At 44.6% G+C, this 22139-nt stretch overlaps 1 protein-coding gene across 2 annotated transcripts in view; it reads left to right on the forward strand.

The window, feature by feature from the left end:
• CLN8 (CLN8 transmembrane ER and ERGIC protein) overlaps positions 1 to 22139 on the forward strand; it is a 154387-nt gene that overhangs the window by 13696 nt on the left and 118552 nt on the right. For both annotated transcript variants that reach the window (XM_086926409.1, XM_086926410.1), the window contains exon 2: positions 6081 to 6731. In XM_086926409.1, the coding sequence (XP_086782535.1) occupies positions 6186 to 6731 (546 nt within the window). In that variant the 5' untranslated portion in view covers positions 6081 to 6185. The remainder of the gene's footprint in view (positions 1 to 6080; positions 6732 to 22139) is intronic.

Consider the following 22139-nt stretch of genomic DNA (forward strand, 5'->3'; position numbering starts at 1 on the left):
GGCCATCCTGTCCTGGAGGAGGTGTGAAGCACCTCTGCCCAGAACAGTCTTTGTCTCTGTCCTCTGAGAGGGCTGGCTCTCACCTTATGAGGTAAAAAACATGTCTGGTGGTGGCAGACTGGTAGAAACAAGTCAGAGACCACAGCAGTGCTTGGTAGGTTTTTATGACACCCTCTAAAAGGGTCTCCTGTGTGGCTTCATTAATAAATCCAACACTGGCATCAGTGGCATAAGATTTATTAAGACAAGATGTTTGGTACCAAACATCTTAGAAATCAGTGAAGCCATCATGGAGGTAGGAAATTCGTTTTGATAAGTATCCAGCCCATGTACTTCTTATGGCTTCCCTGTGCACTTGCAATATCAGAATAGACTGGACATTGTAGGGGCATATCTGTCATTCTGATATGCCTTCACATAGGATATAGTGCCTCCTGTATTGGGGCTGAAGGCCTGCAGTTGGGGTGACTTACCTATATCTTATGCAGTGTTTAAGTGGCATGCCACACAGGGCTGTGTGCTGTCAATTTTTCGGATTTCTCTGCACCAAGACACACAGCCTGGAATGGCAGATTACATAGCCTTGGTGAGGGGTCCCTGGAGGGGCACAAACAGTCCTGCAGCCCCAGAGAACCCTCTTCAGTACCCATGTCCTAGGTACCGGGGTACCATTTACTAGGGACTTACAGAGATAGTTCGAATGATGCCAATCATGGTACAGTTTTTGGGAAGGAGATCTGGCATTGGGCACCTGGTTAGCAGGGACCCAGTGCACTTACAGTTCAAATATTAGGGGAAGCTAAACAGCCAGGCTTTAAGTTTGTTCCTAAATGTTTTCTCAGAGGATTCTGCTCTCAGGTGTGACGGTAACTAATTCCAGGCTTTGACGGCCAAAAAGGAGAAAGAGCGTGCCCCTAGTCTTGCCCTACAGACCCTAGGCACCCGTACTAACTTGGCTTTAGAAGATCTTAATTCATTTGATTGTGAACACAGTTGAATCAAGGAGCGAAGATGTTTGGGCCTTTCTGGGAGAGAATTCTATGACCGAACCACATGGCTTTAAAACAGATTCTTTTTTCCGGGGAAGCCAGTGAAGAGAGGTGAGTGCCTCCAATGTCCTTAGGCGTGCTGCTACATTTTCGACTCTTTGAACTTTTTTCAGATTGCACTTGGTAGCTCCCAAGTACAGGGCTTTATAATAGTCAAGCTGTGATGTTACAGTGTGAACAATGGTTTTCCGTGACTCCATTGGGAGTAAATCTAGGGTTTTCTTAGAGTCTTGAAGGTACCAAACCATTTCCCTGATGCACTGTCGATCTGATATTCATAGCAAAGTTTGGAACCGAACATACACCTATGTTCTTAACTTTGGGTTTGGGTTCTGGGATCTGGCCAAGGGTATCGGGCTACCAGGTCGATGTCCAGACGGATGGTGCCCTGCCCACAATCAGAATTTGAGTTTTATTGGCTTTTAGCTTCAAATAGCTGTTAGCCATCCACATGGCCAGCTTCACCAGGAAGAATTTAAATTGTTTTGCTGGCTCACACTCAGACTATGAGAGAGTAACAATTAACTGAGTGTCATCGCATATGACACTAATTTTACATTGCGCCTATCAATGATCTCTGCTAAGGGGCGGATGTGAATGTTGAATACTGTGAGGCTCAAAATGGAACCCTGCAGGACTCCCTGAGGTAAGGTAAGAGTCTCCGATACAAAAGGCCTTTGAGCAACTTGAAAAGTATGATCAAGCAAGAAAGAGGCAAACCATCGTAGCACAGTGCCACCAACACCACGTTCTCTCAGCATCTGAATTTAGAGGCCGTGGGAGATGGTGTCAAAAGCTGCGCTCAGATCAAGTATTATCAGGGCTGAAGTATGACCTTCATCCGCATTCTGTCTCAGAGTTTCCACTGCATGTAGGCAAGCTGACTCGGTGGAATGGCCTGCCCTAAATCCCGATTAGGAGAGATGGAGCAAATCATTGGCTTCAATGAAGAGTGTTACTTGATTATTGACGTGTTTGTCAAGGATTTTCCCCAAAAATGGCAGAAGGGAGATGGGCCTCATATTTTCCAAGATCATAGGATCTAGTGATAGTTTTTTTGGATAGGGAGCACTGTTGCGTGCTTCCATTTCTTGGGGACTTGTCCTAAGTTGAGAGACATAGTGATCAGTTGTCTAAGATGAGCAAGGATAGTGATCATACATAGGTGCAGTATTCTGGTCGGGGCTGAGTCAAGAGGAGAGCCAGATTTTATTAGTGAGAAAAGAGCGTGTGGCTCGTCAAGGGAGACGCAGAAAAATTGACCTGCCACCAAGGTTGATATTATCTTCTGTAGTGGCTAGTGGGTCAAAACCTTCTTTGCCCCGATTGGGAATGTGTCATATATCCTAGCCACTATCGAAGAAAAGAATGTGGCAATGTTATTACAACTTTCTTTGAAGGGAGTAGCTGCTGTAGACACATGATCAAGAGAGGACAAAGAGCTGAGAATAGAGAAAAGAGTTCTTTAGATGATTTGTCCGCACTATCAATGTTCTGTGTGTAGAACTCTCTGCGAGTACTTCTGATGAGCTTATGGTACTGTTTGAGCGCCTGTTTGTGGCTAGCATGGCTAATCGGGCTGTAGTCTTTTCTCCAGTCACGTTCAAGGCATTGCATTGTTTCCTGGCTGCCGCTAAGTGATCATTATACTCTGGTGCAGAGCGGGAGGTTCTAGATTGACGTCTGGATCCCAAGGGGACTATTCCAGCTAAGGCTTCATTAATCCATATATCTAAATTGTTCCCTGCTAAATCCACACCATCGCCTAAGGCAGGATTTGTCATAGCTAAAACTTATGTGAAGGTCTCTGGATCCTAGATCGGACCATCTGATAGTTATTACCACAGAGGGTGGATTTTAGGGAGTGGGAAAGAGAAAGGGATCATAGGGTAGTTTGACCAAGGAATAGTAGTGGGAGTTTCCACCAGAAGTGAGGGAAAATTTGAAAAGATGGGGTCCAAACTGTGGCTCTTTACATGTGTGGGTCCCCGAAACTCGTTGAAAAAGATGAAGGATCTTTTAGCCTCTAATTAAGGATTGCCCCGTTGCAGGAGCTCTCCTCAAAGTGGAGCTTAAGGTCGCCTAAAATAACCATCTTATTGTGGTGTTGAGCAAGTTAGGTGACAGTGTCTGCAAGGGTCAATGTGAATTTAGATGCAGACGGGGGGGGGGTCGATAGATAAGAAGTCCTGTTAGCATACAGTTGCTCAAAAATGTTAGTGAGAAGAGAGCTGTGTCGCACTTAACTATATCCACCTCTCTAAAAGAGCACATCAGAGTAAGTTTAAAAATTAATGCGATGCCTCCTCCTCTCAGGGTAGGGCAGTCACGTCTTATGATGCTGTAGCCTGTAGGTATAGCATCTAGAATATCAGGGGTGGAGGTTTCTGAGAGCCAAGTTTCCGTGAGGAATAAGGAATCCAGTTGTTTATCACGGAGAACGTCAAAAATGTCATGTTTGTGTTTTGGGAGAGAGCAACAGTTTATGGTGAGGCAGTGTATTAGACCTGTGGGTGTAAGGCTGCATTCCCTGAGTCCGCCCACAAGATGGTATGGGGTATAGCCACAGGAGTTGCATTTAAGATGGGAGTAACCTACCTCAATAGAATTATAGAAGTCCCTCTGTAAAACTTGAGCTAGTTTCCTTAGATCGAGGGCGGAGTAGATCACTCTCTGCGGGCTAAAATTGGCAAGAGTTCTTGCCCCAAGCCCCGATCTGCTGCGGACGGTCAAAGACGGGCTTGCCTTTGGCATTCCGGTGGCGAGCACCGCTGGGCATGTCAGCGCATTTGCCATAGTGAAGTAGGCCGCCTCTGGAGAGGTGTGCCAGTTCTCCAGCAAATCCAGACAGAGGGGGGCGGACAAAGCAACACTAAACAGTGCCCAGCAACCGCACGCACTTCAGGAGAGCTTCTTCCCTTGCACGTGCTACTGGTAAAGAAAGAATGTGCTAAAATAATAATAATGGCAACTAAAAATGAAGAAAAGAAATCCTTTTCTGATTAAAAACACATAGGAGTAAGCCATCTCCCTACACATTGAAGTGCTACAAGGAAAAGAACCATACTCTAAAAACAGTAAATAAAACAATACACTCCAGACCGAGTGATAAGACCCACTCCGAAGGGAGTGGCATAAAACAATAGTGAGGGTGATCTTCTACCGTAATCACCAGGCAGAGAATGGGGGGCTAACCAAGGAAAAAGAGGCACTTTCCTATAAACATAATACAAGTAAGTAAGTAGGCTTAGATAATGGTGCACTAACACTGAAACAAGGATGTTGTTTCTCTTCTAGACCTGTCCTACAGACAGCTTTTTATTGTCTTTTGTCGAAAACCTATAGTCCACAATATCAATACTGAAAATTGGCTTTATGTCAACCCATTGCTTATCACTGGTTGGCTTTCTTGTCAATCTAATTTGCTTGTTTTGTGTTCAGTAGATTTCCTTCCTCTGCTTGTGATTGTCCCCTCCCATCCCCTGGAGCATCACTTCTTTACCATCTTTTTGAGTGGTTGATTTGCATCCTTCTGCTCAAATCTGGAAATTACTTATTTCTTTTTTTTTAAGCATTCCATTGGGTTGTATGTTTTCTTTACTGTCTCGTTCAAGCGCTGCTTTCCCCATCACTTGAGCTTTGTTGCTCCCCAGCCTCCTAACTTGTCAGTAAAATTACAGAAATGTGTATATTTGTGTCAGGGTTTGACTAAAGAGCAGCCTTTATTTGAGTTGGTTGAGTTGGTTTTGAATCGTCTCCTGTGTTCCACATTTTGCACTAAACTCTAGACCTTGATACACAAACGCAACATGTATGTGGCTAGGGGAAGACAGACTGCTGCAGTCTTTTATTTGGCATTTAACTCAGAAGGTGTTCTTAAAAGGATTGAAAAGCAGATCTCTCTTCGCCAAGAGGCACTTAAATCTGCTCCGTGAGCTGATACTGCGCTCCACATGGCTGTGGCATTTGTTTCAGTTTTGAGCCCTGTATTAAGTAAATTAGACATTGGTTAGCATTTTCAGTTAAACCTTGACACCACGTTATTCTTTTTAAATTCAATTCAGAGGTTACTGCATTAAATATTTAAAAAGTAAACTGTTCTCTTTATATTGTACTTTTTAAATTGAATGTACAGTTTTGATATTCCTTAAAACTTGTTTGCATTTCATATAGTATTTTCTTTTACTTTAAAAAAAACAATGCTCTACAAACAAGAAGTGGCAACGCCAATACTTTCTGCTCGCATTGTAAAGGCATGGCCTATTGGCTTTGCCAGTGTTTGTTTCACCTCTTCTCCTGTGTTTGCAGAAGTGGGTTTAACACCCATTCAGTGTTGCTAAATCTGTTGGATCACTTGGTTCTTGCTATTTTACTACTGAATGCTGATACACACAGTAAAAGCATATGTTTCGCCTAAAAGGGGTGCTCGCACTTGAATTTATACTGGTCCCAGTACATGCTTGACCAAGCTGAGCACAGCTTGCGCTGCGCAAAGCAACATTATTTGCGAGGCTCATATTATTCAATTTTATACAATATAACCCTTGCATTTTGATTTAGCATCCTCCATCAATAAAACTGTGTCAAGTGGACTCTCTAGTAAGGAGATGACTTGGTGTGATTTAAATTACGAATGGTGATAATTGGGTGGGGATTTAAATTACGAATGGTGATAATTGGGTAGGTTAAACACGCCATCAAATTGTGTACTTGTAAAGAAACGCATATTTGATTATGGAATAAACTATTCTGAATAGAAATGTATATTTTACAACCCCTGCAAAATTAGATACATAAGTCAACATCTTGAGACTTGCTACATTTCGAAGGTTCTCATTTAATTTCAGAAAAAAAATGTATTGGCTTCAAGTAACAAATTTGCTTGAAATTAAGTAGCTTTCATTCTTAAAGAGTTACCGATTGTTGTTTATTTATGTGTGGTTGGCATAGTACCTATGGAAGGACAATACAAGCATTTATACTCTTCCGGAAAACCTTGCTAATTTTAGTGCACTTCTTTCTGTCTTTCAGATGGAAGTTTGGCAAGGGCTACATTACTAGATGTACAATCGCCCAACGTGTGTCAGAAGAAATCAAACCAACTGAGCCTTGAATCTTCTTCTAGAATTCAAAAGCATGTTTCTTTTGGATGATGAAACAACAACACCTATTTTTGATAATGATTTGCCCAATTTTTCATGGCAAGCTTGTGTCCAGGTGATAGCTGCCGGCTTTGCAATTTACTTGGTAATATTCATTTTTTCACACTGGCTGTCTTTTTGTTTCAGTTCTACTTATCGCTGCTTGTCGGCCAAGGAGCAGGTCTTTTGGAATTTGGCTGCCACCCGTGCAGTGTTTGGAATTCAAAGTATTGTCGTTGGCTTGCGGGCTCTGCTTTTTGACACGGACTTGTATGCAGACCCAGTACGATCACAGCATGATTGGACATGGGTTGCCATTCTGGTGTCAACTGGCTTCTTTCTCTTTGAAAATGTGGCCCTCCATACATTCAATATCTTTTTCTGGACATGCGATATTTTCTTAGCCATTCATCATTTTTTTGCCTTTGCGGGCTTCTTGGGTGCTGTGGTTTGCAGCACAGCTGGACATTATATACCAATGATAACATTGCTCTTGGAAATGAGCACTCCTTTCACCTGTGTGTCATGGATGCTTCTTAAGGTAAGAGTGTAAATGCAGTTTTATACAATCTACGAGGTAAAGTTGAAGTTTACTTATAATTTCACCTGTGACTGAAAAAACGAAAGAATATAATTTATTTTGGGCTTCTTATATGGCGCACATGTGCATAGGAAGCAATTGAGAGCTTTACAGAGAACCTTTTATAATTATCATCCACAGAACCCTGCCCTGTCTGGCACTTACTGGCCTTGATAGTCAGGCCTGATGGTTTTGGGCCTAAAGCACTTTCCTGCGTTGGAGCAGGTATTTGTCCCAGCTGGAGCTGAAGACTGCAGTCTCATTCAGGGAGGCTACACTGGCGTTTTTCAGCCTAACTAGGGCCAAGCTGACCAACCTCTGGAAGTTGGCACTGGCATTCTTTAACCTAAAGGGCATAACTATCAACTGAAAGTGCCCTTATGAGGTGGGGAATGCTGACCTCTCCTTGACCCCCTCTGGACAATCTGCCTATACCCTGACATCAAAACAAAAGTACTAAGGAACTTTTCAGCCCCAAACCTGTCAATGAGGTAAACTGGAGCTCATCAGCTCTTGAAATGGGGTGAGCATCAGTCCTGGTGACTGAATTGAGGCCCCTGTAATCCTCACAGAACCTGATTTGTAGGATGCCTCCTGGTGGGGCAGCCTTGGGTACCAGCACCACTGGGCTGGAACAGGGACTACAGGAGGGCTTGAACACACTCAGCCCCAGCATCTTAAAAACCTCATATTTGATACATACTCTTACCTGATCAGACAGGCTGTACATTTTGTTGTTGAGAGGCATGCTGCCCCTATGCCAATGTTATGGAGACACCAGTTGGTGAACCCGGGGTAAGGGACAAAAGAGAGGAAAACTGTCTCAGTAATTTGTGATAGTCTCTCTAATGCCTTATCTGTCAGTGTGGGGACAACTCTATGCCCTGAGCCATCTTTCTCATTGGAAGACGATGGTTCCTGGAGGGGTTCACTTTCATCCTTCTCACCACCATCTATCACCATGAACATTGTCAGCTTAGACTTCTTGAAGTGGGATTTCTGTCTGTTGGCATGCCAGACCCTTAATGGATATCTGGAGGTCAGTCAGGAAGGTGACCTCTCCTATACTATCTTTGATGTCATTGTGCACTGTCCATCAATCCTGAAAGGACACCTTTTCGCCAGGTTGGTATTCCACCAGAGTGACCTTCTGGATGTACCACTGGTTCATCATTTCCTGTCTGGCCTCTAGATTTGCAGTGGACTCTTTCATGAGATTCCTCATCCGAGCTCTGGGGACTATCATGTAGCTCAGAACATCTTGTGTGGTCTTGCTCCCACCCCTCATTCACAAGACTGAGAGGTCCTCTAGCAGAGTGTCCAAACAGAGGATCAAAGCTACTGGAGTGCAGTCCTTTCTGTGGCACTTCCATTTACGCAAAGAGCAGACATGGTAACAGAATGTCCCACTTATGTCTCAGGGGCTCTGAAACGCCCATGATAATATCTTTCAAGGTCTTATTGAACCTTTCAACAAGCTTATTTTTTGGGGGGGAGGGAGTTATGGAGAACGTGTCGATTACCCCCACACTCATCACAAAAGATCTTCATGGAGGTAAACATGAAGTTTGTACCCCTGTCAGACACACCCCCTTGGGGAAACCTACACGAATGAAGATCCCCATCGGTGCCCTGGCCACCAAAGGCGCTGACCTCAGGGGTTCGACTTCAGGGTACTGGGTGGCTTAATCTACCAAAACCAGAATAAACCTGTTCCCTAAGGCTGAATAGGGCCAATAAATCTGGGTAGCCAGTCAGTCAAAGGTTTTGGCATGTCCCAGATGTCCTGCCAGTGGGATACCATGAGCCAACTCCATTAGGAAGCTCCTGAGGCACTGGTGGATCCCCAACACTCTGCCCAAGACCTTAGGCTTACTATACAGGAGAACATTTGCCACAATAAATGTAGTGCTCGCCAGAGGTGTCCTCATTGGCTTGGACCTTGGCTTGCTGCGGTAGACTCTCAAGAGTGGGTTAATCCTTCTCCATGCAGAACTCTACCTGGGACCGTCCTCCTGCAACTTGCTACTGGCTAGCTTAAGCAGGTCTCCCAGGCGGCAATCGCTTCCTTTGTAGGTTCTAGGGCCTCTCATTCAGGATCATTCTACTCCCAGACCGTGGCCACTTACAGGGTGAGTTTCCCCTTCCCCCACTTGCTTCTCCTCTTCCTGGCAGGCACATGGGCAACTGTTTTAGACTACAGGTCTGTTTGACTTCCCTGCTGGCCTGCAATAGACCATGTGGGCATAATCATGCACCCAAGCAATCCCAACATCTCTGTGTGAGACCTAAGCTCCACCTTCTTCTAGATGGTGTGCTCCAGGTCATTCCTCAGCAGACAGGCTTTAGGCATTGCTAGACTCTTGAATTACTCTCAGAGACCCAAGGACCCCACCCACTCCAGGAGAATCAACTTCTTAGATAGTGATTTACCTGGTTGTCTGCTGTCAGAACCTGGCAGACTACATCAGAGATAACCTGCTCTGATAAACACCAGATGTCACCTTGAAGTAGTCAAGTTGGCTCCTGTGTCTCTGTCATTGATGGAGAGCCACTGCCTGCACTTCTTAGTGTAGTCGGGCATGTGAGCTTTCGGCACACTCTCCGTCACCAGGGACTCTAGGGTTTTCTATGCACGACCCACTAAACTAACTAGGGCAACTCTGCGAGCCACAGCACTACACTACAATACCTGGTGTGGAGTCACCAGTGGGATCGGCTTCTTTTTGGAGCGTTTGGCATCTCCTTTCTTGTGCCCTGACTGGAAACAGTCATAGCACTGGGGATGGTATTGCCCCATGGGTTTCTTCCCACTAATACACCTCTTCCTAGAGTAAGAAGATAAATAGGAGTCCCCATGAATTATTTTGTGGGCTTTTGGAGCACTGCTTTTGGTTTTCCTTATTTGCCTCCTTCCTTCCATTCAGGTAGACCTAACCCATTTCTTGTGGTTCCACCCCCCCCTGCCTCCAGGTACCTTCTTTGACACCCTGGTTCTGACCCAGAGGTCAACCTCTTTACCAAGCTTGCTGGGCACAGTTACCTTTGACTCAATGTGGTGCTAGTGCATCTCTATAAAACAATTACTAAATATTTTCTCCTTCATCATCAAATTACTTGTTGATAAGGTCTTCCTTCATTGGGGTATATCTCATCTGGTCAGCTACCTCTTGGGCAAATAGGGTATCCCTCCCGACAATAGGCATGTGCTTCCACAGACAAGCCCCCTCTTGGGACTCTGTGGGTGCGCAGTGCTACCTCATGTGCTGCAAACAACGTATCAGTGTCACAGGTGTGGGGATGGGTACTGTTTTACCTCTCATAGTCATTTCACAGCTGCTGCCACCGTCATCACTGGTGTCTGAGGCTGTCTTGGCCTCAAGGTCCAGTTCTTGCTGGTCCCTCATTAGCCAGCACAACCACCCTCTTCTCCAAGGCCAAGGCTAGTCTCCTGTCCTCCAGTGCTATATTCTATTTCTCTAGGGCAGGGGTAGACACTTGTAAGTTCAAGGTTTTTTTCTGCTTGTCTTCTTTTATCTCTGACTGGGTCAGACTGTGAGAGGAAACACTCCCCCCTGCTCTGGACAATTCAGGTGACCTAGCTTTTGAGGGTGTCCCCTCCTCTGGCACTGAAGCCTCTGCAGTGCTATATTCCTCCTCCTCCATTACTTCCTCCTCATATACCTCATTATCCGCTTCCTCCGGTGTGCTGGAGTATAGTAGGTGGACCTCCTGCAGTGCTTTGAGGGCTATCTAGTTGTCCCCGTTCTTAGAACCCTTGCCAACTTCAGTCCTCTCTCTTAAAATATCTTCCTTAGATGTGCCGTGCTGCAGCTCTCAATGCTGCTTCGGTCTACTGCCATCCTTTAAAAAAAAACACAGGTGCAAAATATGTACGGAATGAATGCAATTTAGGAAAAATCTAAAAATGCTCTAATAAAAATCAAAGGTCCATTTTGAAACAAAAGTTGATTTTGATGTAAGATTACATAAAAGGATTTGTGATTTTAACTTGGATCACAGAGTGGTAATGCAAAACATAATTCCTGGATTCCACCGTTGAACACCAATGTAAGAAGTTGGGGTATTAGTTGAGTCCGTGAGTATCCACCTGCAGTAATAACCTCATACCTAATCAGGGGGAACCACTAAAGGCACTACATAAACCTGAGCTCAACCCTGTGGTAGAGCAGACAAGCTTAACTTAGAGGAAAGGTGTACAGGATTAATGCCATACCAAAACAGCAATACATTTCAAATACAAAAAAACAGAGTTAAGAATTTCAGAAGTTAAATATTTTAATAGAGCCAAAAAACATTAAGTGCCAACAGCAGACATCTAGTCGCACTGTACCGATACCTAGGTGCAAGTTAAGGCTGAACGTAATGGAACAAATAAAGAAGACAACTCACCTATATCATTATATTTGTTGGGCTTCTTAACATCGACCCACTGGCCTAGGACACTTTAATAATGGCTATGAGGGAGTCCTTTGCCAGTGTTAAAGTGATTAAACACCAGGTGTGTGATAAGCACCTTCTGCTCAGCCCCTCAACCATTGATTGATTGATTGATTGAATTGTCTTCACGTTTTTAAAAGCTCACAGAACTGTTGAGCAGTATCACATTTTAATATTTTGAACACTATAAAAAAGTAGATAATGTCCGGGATGTCACCATGTTGGGCACTGTGAGAGAGGTATTGCAGAGATGTGTATGGAGACAACGTGTTGCCTGTGATTGTTTTAAATGTATTGCTGCCAGTGTTTTTCTGAGAGTAGTGCTTTGAAAGTAAAGCGAGGTTTCGTTGCACACGTGCAGGCTAGGCGCCTTACACCTGCTCAGTGTTCTGACTCATATGGGGTGCTTCCTGGATTGGCTTTTCCCGTCTCTGGCTTTTAACCCTCATACCACCCCTGCCCCCACTGGCACCCACGCACAGACTCTTCTGGTGAACTAGCCAGCTTCTGTGAAAGCTCAAGTCTTCAAAGCTCCTATGAAATAGTGGAATTGCTACGGGTCTGTGCAACAAAACATGGAAAATGTTGTTGGGCGATACACCTTCTTGTAAAGTAAATATCTTATTCTTAAATATTTAGACTTACCCAAGACTTGCAAGGATAGACAGTAACAAACAACAATGTGTATACGAGTATAGGGATGAGCACTTCTGACACTTCTAAAGGATTGTGGAACAGCAACACTGTGACAAAGTCCAAACCTGTCCCTACCCCAAAGATAAAATGCAATCTAGGCAAGACAGGCTAAAGCTGAAACTTCACCTTCCCGACTGAGCCCGAACAACAGAATGCTTTACAGATATTACTAACAGCCCGCACCCGAAATGATTTGGTAACGCGACTGTACACAGCGGCTCAGGATGAGCAGGCTGCGAAACACGAAGCAGAGCTGCGTAGGTGGGAAAGGACACTGGGTGTAACAATTGGAGAATACGACTGGCAATACAGCTGTACACAACTCACACTTCTGACGTCTAATTGTAACTTACGCATTATACATTTCAAATGTATCCACCAAATGTATTACAGACCTGCTAAGCTACACAGGCTGGGCCTTAGAGAGACAGATGCCAGCCTGAGGTGTAAAGCGCCAGGCGCGGACTTTTTGCAGGTATCATGGTCGTGTCCACAATTACAGGCATACTGGAGGGAAGTCGCTGCCGCACTAACTGATATGTTATCAGAAAAATTCCAAATGCCCCCTTGATATGCATACTTGGAGCCCAGAAGCTCAAACACGCTAGACGCAGGAAATTCTTAGCGGAGGCTCTGCTACTTGCAAAAAGGCACGTTGGGATCAGGTGGGGAAGCAAAAGACCACCGAGGTTTAAAGACTGGATCAAAGATATGACCTATTGCAAGGAAAGATTAGAGACTTACGCAGAAGACATCCCAAAAGGTTCGAGACCCAGAGATTTTTGGGAACCGCTCGTGCTGTACTTGCAGGGAACTACAAAGCCAGAGACATGAACTGACAAATATCTATGACGTTGATACCGCAGTATTCGGATGAGTGCCTCCCGTGGGGACTAGACGAAGTGTGCAGGGAGCAGTGCTGCTGTGGAGGGGGGTTATGCTACCATACAGATACACTTAATTGTTCACTGAAATTGATAAGGAGCAAGTGTTAATGATTATATGTGTAACTTCTATTGTAATCACAAGATGTTCAATGTACCAACAAAACAGATAAATGTGATATACTATTTGCTGTGTAACTGCTGGTCGGAAGAAAAATAAAATATTTTTTTTTAAAAAGCTGAAACTTCGTGTTCTATTCAGGCATAGCAAAACATAAGCATAGTTTATTGAATTATTTCAAACTTAATGATCACACCTGGTGAAATGAAAATGTGTGAAAGCAGCACGCACATAGCTACCAAATGTTTCTACGCTTCCAAATAACACTTTTTAACCAAAGCTTCTACATGATGAGATACCTGCACCACGTTTTCCTGTGCATAGTCTTCCCTCAAAAAGTTAAAACATCAGTCTTATTAGTGCTTTATCACCTCGACTTTGCCAACATATTACACCTCAGTGTCCCTCTCTTCCTGTTTGTGAAACTATACAGTACTCTGAATGCAGTCACTACACCATGCCTCTCGCTCTACCTAATCAAACTATGGTCATACCAGTCTTTGTACCACTTACTGTCTGTAGCTAGAGGTATTGCCTTAAAAGCAATGTGCTTCACACATGAAGAAATCCATGGTACTGCACCACTCTTCCTTAACTTACTATCTGTACCTATTGACAAAAAAGACCGCTGAGGGCTAGTTGGGCCATCCGCTTTTTTCAGAACGTCACAAACTGGTGGAAGCTTCTTCTCTGCTCGATGAACTTGATTCCTGCAACACAGTTTATGAATGGTCAATACACTCTAACTTCGGACAACACTAAAAACCTTTCTTTTCCAAACTCCATAATTACGTATGATAGCATGTTGTCAATGATGATTCTGTGGTTTCGGGTGTGGTCGGAGGGAATGGGTGCGGGTTCTAGGTCTGATGGCCACCAGGAGTCATTCAATGTGTTGCTGCTGTTGCCAAAGATCAGTACTTCCGTCTTGTCTGTGTTCAGCTGCAGACAGTTGTACTTCATCCATTTGGCGACATTTGTCATGCAACTATGGAAGTTGGTTCTGGTGGTGGTGGGGTTGTCAGTGAGTAAGAGGATGAGTTGGGTGTAGTCTGCGTAGGAAATTATGTTGAGATCGTGGAATCCGACGTGGTTGGCCAGCGGGATCATATATGCGTTGAAACGCCTGGGGCTGACGGATGAGCCCTGGGGGAAACCCCCACCATTGAGTTCCAAGGTGAAAGGTGGGAGGTGGATCCTCTGGTTTCTTCCGGTGAGGAAGGAGGTGATCCATCTGAGCGCGTCCCCTTGGATACCAGTGTGGTATCGAATTTCAATCAGCGTATGGTGGGATACGGTGTTGAAAACGGCTGAGAGCTCAAGGAGGATCAAACTGCTGTTTCTCCTTGGTTTTGGTGCTGTGATTGCTGTGGAAGCTGGATTGGGAAGCATGTAGCTGGTTCTGCTCCAGGTGTGTCAATAGATGATTGTTGATGACATTTTCCAGTGCCATCACAGGGAATGGAAGCAGGAGAGATTGGCCCGTAGTTTTTGAGGTCGATGGGGTTGGCGTAGGGTTTTTTGAGTAGTGGTCTGACTTAGGCGTGTTTGCAGGCATCAGGAAATATTGCGGTGGTGATAGAGGTGTTGAATAGGGTGGTGAGTTCCTGGCTGATCCTTTTAGTTTTCGAAGTTGAAGATCGGGTGTTGGCATGGGTCTGTGGGAGCTCCAGCATGAATGGATTTCATGTTGGTGGTGGTGTCCTTGGCTGGTGAGGATGTTTCAGGTGGTCAGTGTGTGGTTCGTGTGGGTTAGTTTGGTGGCGGCGGTTGCGGTTCAAAGTTTCTGTATATGGTTGGGATCTTGTGGAAGAAGTGGGCAAGGTTGTTGCACAGCTCCTGTGAGGGTATGATGTTGTTTTCGCTGGCAGCCGGGTTGGTGAATTCCTTAACTATGTTGAAAAGTTCCTTGGTGTTGTTGGTGCTGGTTTTGATGTGTGCAGCAGTCTTCTCTTTTGCCCTCAGCAGACCGGGGTAGAGGTTGAGGAAGGTCTTAAAGGCTGCCCTTTCGGAGATGTCCTTACTAGCATGCCATCTCCTCTTCAACTGTTTGCTGTCCTTTTTGCTGTTCTGAGTTCTTGGGTGTACCAGCTGTCTTTTTTGGAGGATTTTCTCTTGATGTTGCTCTTGATAGGGACGATGTTGTCTGCACAATTGGTGATACAGTTGTTAAAGTTTTTTACTCCCTGTTCGAGTTTGGTGGTGGTAGCAGGGTTGGCGGTATCGAGGGTGTTCGCCCAACTGGTCTCTTAGATTTTATTTTACCTCTTGTGGGGGGTGTTGGTCATCTTGTGGCTGGCAGTGCGGGGCTGTAGATGCTGAAGTAGATAATGGAGTAATCGGTCCATTTGAGTTCCATGACATCGCTGTATTTGACACGGTTGCTGGAGGTGAAAGTTTGGCCCAGCGTGTGTTCTGCGGTGTGTGTAGGGTCGTGGACGATCTGGGTCAATCCGAGGATGCTCATACTGTCGAAGAGGTAGGTGTGCAGTGTTTTCATAATTGGGGTCATCGATGTGGAAATTTAGGTCGCTGAGGAAGATGTTGTCCTTGGAGTCTAAGGCTAGGGGCACAATGAAGTCTGTGATGGTGTTACAGAACCTGGATCATGGGTCTGGGCATCAGTATGTGAGGGTGACTCTGATGGTTGTTTTGTCCTTGTAGAGCTTTAAGTTGAGATGTTCCATGGGGCTGGTGGTGTTGTCGTGGTGGTGGTACACTGTATGGTCTCTGTGGATAATGACTGTTCCTCCTCCCGGCTTGTTGGTGCAGTCCATGTAATGATTTTATTTCCACCAGGGATCGTTGTGGCAGTGTGTGGGTTGGATGTGGGGGTTGAACCAGGTCTCAGCGGGGAAGATGATGTCATGTGCGAGGATGGTGATGAAGTCCCATTATTCAGTGGAATGTTTGCATAGTGAGCATTTAGTGAGAAGGACGCATGTGAGCTGGTGTTTTTGTTCAGATGGTGTCTGTGGTGTGTTTGTGGTGGGTCCTGTCGCTGGGATGGTATCTGTGCAGTGGCAGCTGAAGTGGCAGTGGGTGCAGGTGTATGTTCTTACCGTGGAGTATGGGTTAGCGTTGTGGCGGTGTTTGTTGCCGTATCTGGGGTCGAGGGCGTAGAACTCGCGATGGTGTGTCTTCGGGGTCGAGAGGGCCTGGGGTTGTGGCACTGTGTGTGGTCCAGGTGCAGACCGGCGCAGGTGGGCTTGTCTTTGGCACGCCTTCGGAGCACCAGCGGCATGCCCGCTGTGTGTGGTCACGCTGTGGTCTGCACTAAGTAGGTCCTGGGGTGGGGCTTCTGTTGGTAGGAAGAACGGGGAGAGGAAAACCTGGTCATGAAAACCCCAGCTTGAAAACCCAGACAGCGGCAAAGTCACTGGATTAGTCTGGAACAAGCAGGAACTTGAGTCCAGAGGCAAGTGGCAAGCTAGGTGTGCAGGTTACTACTGATGTGGTCATGTTGCGGCCTGCATTATGTAGGTCCTGGGGTGGGCAGGGCTTCGGTTGGCGGCAAGAACAGTGATTGGGAAAACCTGGCTGGAGGCCATTCCTGCAAGAGGACTGTTTTCAGCTTTCACACTAGCATTATAGACTCGTGTCTGTTAGTTGAAATGGGTAGTTGTGAAGTATATAGATGACTTTAGGGAGGAGTATGATTTTGATTAAGGCAGCTGTCCCAAGTACACACATTGGAAGCAAGGGCCAGTGGATATTTGCTATATTAACGGTTGTGTGTTTTCTGTTCTAGCTACCATCCTATTTTTGGCTATCTGCATTCCTAGGTATTTAGAGCACTGTTCGCTAGTTATTATTATGGTTAGATAAGGTATCACTTCAGCTTCTGGCCTAGGCGAAACAGTCTGGCCTTGTTCTAATTTACTTTAAGTTCAGAGTATCCCCCTAATTCGTTTAGAGTCTGTATTGTCCTGGGTCTGGATAACTCAGCTACTTAACTAAATTAGTAGGTCATCAGCATCGAAGTAGATTGTGATTGGATAGTATCAGATCATTTAAATGCCTCTCTGTGCTCATCCTGTTTTGTGGTAGCGGTTTTATGGTTCTATCAAAAACATAGGGCAACTGGAGACATCTGTGCCTGCCTTATGTCTCTCTTTAGCTCGAAGGATTCTGATACGTTATCCTCACCCTTACACTCACCACCAGTCTGTTGTATACTTGATGTATGAGATGTAAAGTGGACCTAATCCAAGTGGTAGAAGAGGTAGTTCCATGATAAATGGTTAACAACCTTCTCAAAGTGTATAGTCAATACGATCAGCAGTTTATGCAGCCTGTGTGATGGTGTTGTATACTCTTCCTCTCGTTGATCAGTTTAGCATAATGCCACTCTGGTCTATGTGGGCCAAGTCAGTGATCACTCTGGAGAGGTGACTAGCCAGCATTTTGGCTTCCCACAAAGATGGGGAGATTTGACTATATGATGCTCTTATTTCTGTTCTTAGTACTGTGCAGCGACATGATGCCTATATGAAGCAGAACTATGTGCTTCATAAAATATTACCTGGTAAGACCTGTTTTTAACCTTTAATTCCACTGAAAATACCTGTTTGCCCATTGAGGGTCAGCTGTTCTGAGTAACCTATTGCAACCTTGAATGTATGCATTGTGCTCCAGTGTTATAGTAAACTTGAACTTACGAGAAGACGGATGCTTGACTGATGTATTTAACTAAACAGAAGTCGGTGTATGAACTGGTAATTTATATCTTAACTGTAGCATTACACCAGGAATGCCATCTACTTAACAAGGCAGTCCTCATGCAGAGCACCAAGTAATTTTATAAGATATCTCCTACCTACAGCTGTGCTTTGCATGTGCTAGAATCTGAATGCAATCTACATAGGCCCATAGACCCTCATTCCACTCCCACCCACTCATCTGGCACACATAGACCAGCATCCCTAGGCAAACTGCCATTCATGGAATGAGGAAACCTGTTTCAAGGATTAGTAGTTGAGTAATTTCTCACACTTGGTAATCTGCAAAAATGCATAAAGGACCTGTCCCCGATACTAAAAACCACCAGGCTGATCATTATCTATGTGTGCCTAGGACCAGAAAAAAGACACATGACTATAAACATACGTTTATTAGATTTTGATTCATGTTGATAGGAGAATAGCCATGGTCAGCTCTCAGTCACAGCATGCCTCTGGTTCTGCCAAAGTTTTTGAGGGATCTGGTGAGGGCGAGTGAAGTTCTTTACTGGGCTCATCTTGTGGCAAATGCTAAGGCTACCTCAAAGGCTGGAAAAAAATTGCTTTTTAAAAGATCCAGAATGTATAGCTCTCAGGGCAGCGCAGTCTATGACACCCCCCCCCCCCCAACTCCCCTCACCCCCCGGATGTCGACAGACTTGGGTTTTCCAGTGAAAATTACTTTGTTCATTGTGTATTCCAAAATGGTCATTGAACCTGGATAAGCTAGGCACACAGCCCCTTGTCTAAGTTCAAGGTGTTCTTCTACACTAAGAATAAAATAAATAGAGGTTTATCTTGTTTTTTTGTTAGGGGGTCAGATGTTTATACTCGCTCAGATTGCATCTTATGGATCTAGTGGTTGTTTTTGGCACACATTTTTCTGGCTTTTTGCTATATACCACATTAACTTCAGTTAACTCGCTTAAGTGATTCCTAATTTCAAATCAGCTTCGGTCAGTCACTTCCAGCCTAAAGAAGCCTCATGTAAGAACTCCAGGACTACCATTTATAACCACTGCCATTTAAAATGTAAGACTCTTCTCATCTGTAATTCCAATTAGTTAAATGATCCCATATCTTTGCTTTGTAATAGTCTAAGTATCGTTTTGTTAAAGCGTTTTGCAAGTGTTTTGTTTGCACAACTCATTTCTAAATAATTTAATTGAATAAATAACCCACTTTAAAAAAACTGACCAAACCGCTTAAGGTCATGTCAGGTCATATGCAATGCTTACATCCTCATTAATTTAAGATGCATCAGTTGATGAAAAAGGCTAGCTCTGATCTTTCCATCGTTGGAATGTGCTTTCACAAGCCTGTAAAATTTGCCTGCAGCAATGTGATCTTGGTGCTAATTAATTTTGCTTGTGTTACTGGTAATAAACCTGCTTCCATGCACTTTTATACTGAGTAGGTCATTTAAAAAAAAATGGGTTAACATCACTCCGCTCCTTCATCATGTTCCTATTTACCACTTACATGGCATTACCCAAACAATGTGTCAGGATTATTTTTTGTTTTTGTGAATGCTTTCTTTGATATTTCACCGGTGTTAGACATGACATCCTTAGTGTGGAATTCCATCAAACCTTTTGCTTTCACATCCTGTTTTTTCTTTTTGTTGCTGAACTCGTTTTTTTTGGTATTAGGAAACATTGCCCCTGCTAATCAGTGCAAACGTGCTTGTGCTCTCTCTTTCAGACATGGTAAAATTGGAGTTTACCTAATTTTCAAATGTAAGTAAGTCCCCAGTGAATGAAACCAAATGTACCCATGGCCTGTAAATTAATTGCTCCTAGTAGGCAGCAGCACATGTGGCACCCACTAAATTAGCCTTTTAAAAACATGTCTCAGGTCTGCCACTACAGCGTGTAGTGGCATTGTTGTTTTTATAATATAGTTTTTTGCATTTTGCGTTTTTTAATTGTAACCAATATGAAATACAAACGACAGCAGTGGTATGAAAGACAATTACAAGATGTGCTGAGAGTCAAACAGTAGTAAGTCTATCTATGCAAGATCTCTAGGGTGCATAAGCGCCAGCTCCCAGTCCATATCTTCTAGTTCTCCCATATCCTGTACCCATCGTTCCCTTAGGGTGCCCAAGGCATATTGTTGTTCGGTGGTTTATAGGTGAGCGATATAGCCCCTTTAGTGAATTCCTCTTGTAACAGGCTCCCCTCCAATGGCTCATATTTTGGTATCTCGATGTCCGCCAGCCAAGCATGCCTTAGCTGCACATATTTAAAAAACTAGGATTGATGTAGGTTGAATTCTGTACTGAATGTTGCCAGAGATGTATGCTCCCCACGGAAATGTGTGTTCTGAAGGGCATGTAATAATTGTGGTAGTGTAATCATTTTAAAGAGAGCTGCACGCCCTACTAACGATTGAGACAGTTCTTTCCAGTGCTCGCATCTTTCTGAAACGTGGAGATTACCCTCTCATGGTTGTGGCAATGACATACATCTCGATGAGGTGTCATGAATATTCCAAGGTATTTAAAACTCTCTGGGCCTCTTTCAGATTCCCAGAGATGGAGGGCCAATCTCGCACACGGCCTGGAGAATATATCATAGACTTGTCCCAATTAATTTTTGTAACTGGAATACCATACTCCACAAATATATGGGAGAGGAATGGTGGTCCGGGGTTCGGTAATATATAGCAGGATGTCATCTGCATATAGGGAAATCTCCTCCACGCTATCAGCATCCGTGGTCTGGGAGCCTAATTTGGCAATCCAGGGATTCCACTGTGAGGGCAAAAAAGGAGGGTCCCTCGGTCAATGGGAAATTCAGAACACCACAAACCATTCACTCTCCTGGCGGCTTTTGGCTCTCGATAGAGTATTGATATCCAGTTCCTAAATTTAGACCAAAACCATAATTAGTGTGTTTTTTTTATTTTATTTAAAGGCCAGTGTATCGTGTCAAACTCTTGCTCCATCACCAGGGATAAGAAAACATGAGTGGCAGTTGAATTCTTGACCTCCAACATCCAGTTGTAGGTTTGACGTAGCTTCAGTTGGTTGGAATGACCCAGCATGAACCCAGATTGGTCTCTATGAGTTAGTGGTGCGATGACCTGCAGCAGTTGTGTTACTAGTATTGAGGCCAGAATTTTTACCTCTGTATTTATGAGTGAGATCGGGCTATATGATATGCCCCTGTCTCATGGTTTGCCCTCCTTATGGATAACCGTTAAAGTGGCTGTCCTGAGGTCGGGGGAGAGTGCCAGTTTCGACCACTTCTCTAAATAGTTTTAACAAATGGGGTCCTAGAATGTCTATAATGCTTATAGAACTCAGTGGGGATGCCGTTGGGCCCCAGCGTCTTCCTTGTCTTTAGTTTGGAAGTGTGAGGTCGCCATCCGAGCTTTCCACATCCTCTACGCCCAGTACCGGGATCAGAATGCCGTCCAAATGTTGAGTAATTGCATTGGAGTCTCCAAGGGGTCGAGGTTGGTAAAACAACTTTTAATAATTATCGATTCCTGGACAACCTGTGCATTTGTAGCATGTCCTGTCCCCTCGTTGTCCCTGATACTACATACACATCATGTTTCCAGTTCTTTTTTGCTAAGTCAAGCAAGAATCTTCCTGGTCTGATACCCAACCCCGTACAACTGGTGCAATGTTGCCAGCCTCTGAGTTCGAGCCTTGTCAGGCACCAAATCATGGTAATCTGTATGCAGAACCTCTGAGTGTCCAGTAAGGCAACGGACTGCTCCTCTAGGCGGAGGATTAGCCATTCTAGTTCTGCTACTTCCCGCTCCTTCTTTTGAGAAACCAGGTTTTGAGCCCTCTCCCTCAAGACAGTTTTATAAGCTTCCCACAGTGTGAGTTTTGAATGGGCTTAGTATTTTAGTATTTTCCGTGAGGAGTTTGGTGTTTAGCCTAATGCCCCTATTCACACCCTGATCTCCAAGGTCCCATGGATCTTGTTTCCACCGGTGGCAAGAGATCTGGGTTTTGTTCCCAGCTGCACAAGGAGAGGGGAATGATCAGACTACCCCCTTGCCATATATTATGCTCTGGTCACCTCTTCCACCTCACTGTCTGGTACAAACACATAGTCCTGTCCGGAATAGGCCCTATGCGGTCCAGAAAACTAAGATTATTGCCTGTCATGTGCTTATATCTCCTTACATCAGACAGCCCCCATCTTTCCACAAATTGGGCTAGGGTGATAATTTGTGGGCTCTCAGTATGCATCACAGAGCGATCCAACTGTATTTGCAAAACATCATTGAAATCCCCATCTAAAATGTGAAGCGAGCTGGGAGTTCCCAAAAGGATATCGACCACCTTAGCCAATTTGGGGGTTTGCTGCCGTGGGGTGGAGAGAAATAGATGCAGATCAATGTGATCTCATGTCGACCCCACTTACCTTTCGCTCCCAGATACCTACCCTGTGGGTCGCACCAGTTCTGAATCGCTGTGAAAGGGGGAGACCCCACCCCCCTGGACTCTGAAGTGTAG

Source organism: Lissotriton vulgaris, chromosome 6 (assembly GCF_964263255.1).
Source record: "Lissotriton vulgaris chromosome 6, aLisVul1.2, whole genome shotgun sequence".
Classification (NCBI taxonomy): domain Eukaryota; kingdom Metazoa; phylum Chordata; class Amphibia; order Caudata; family Salamandridae; genus Lissotriton; species Lissotriton vulgaris.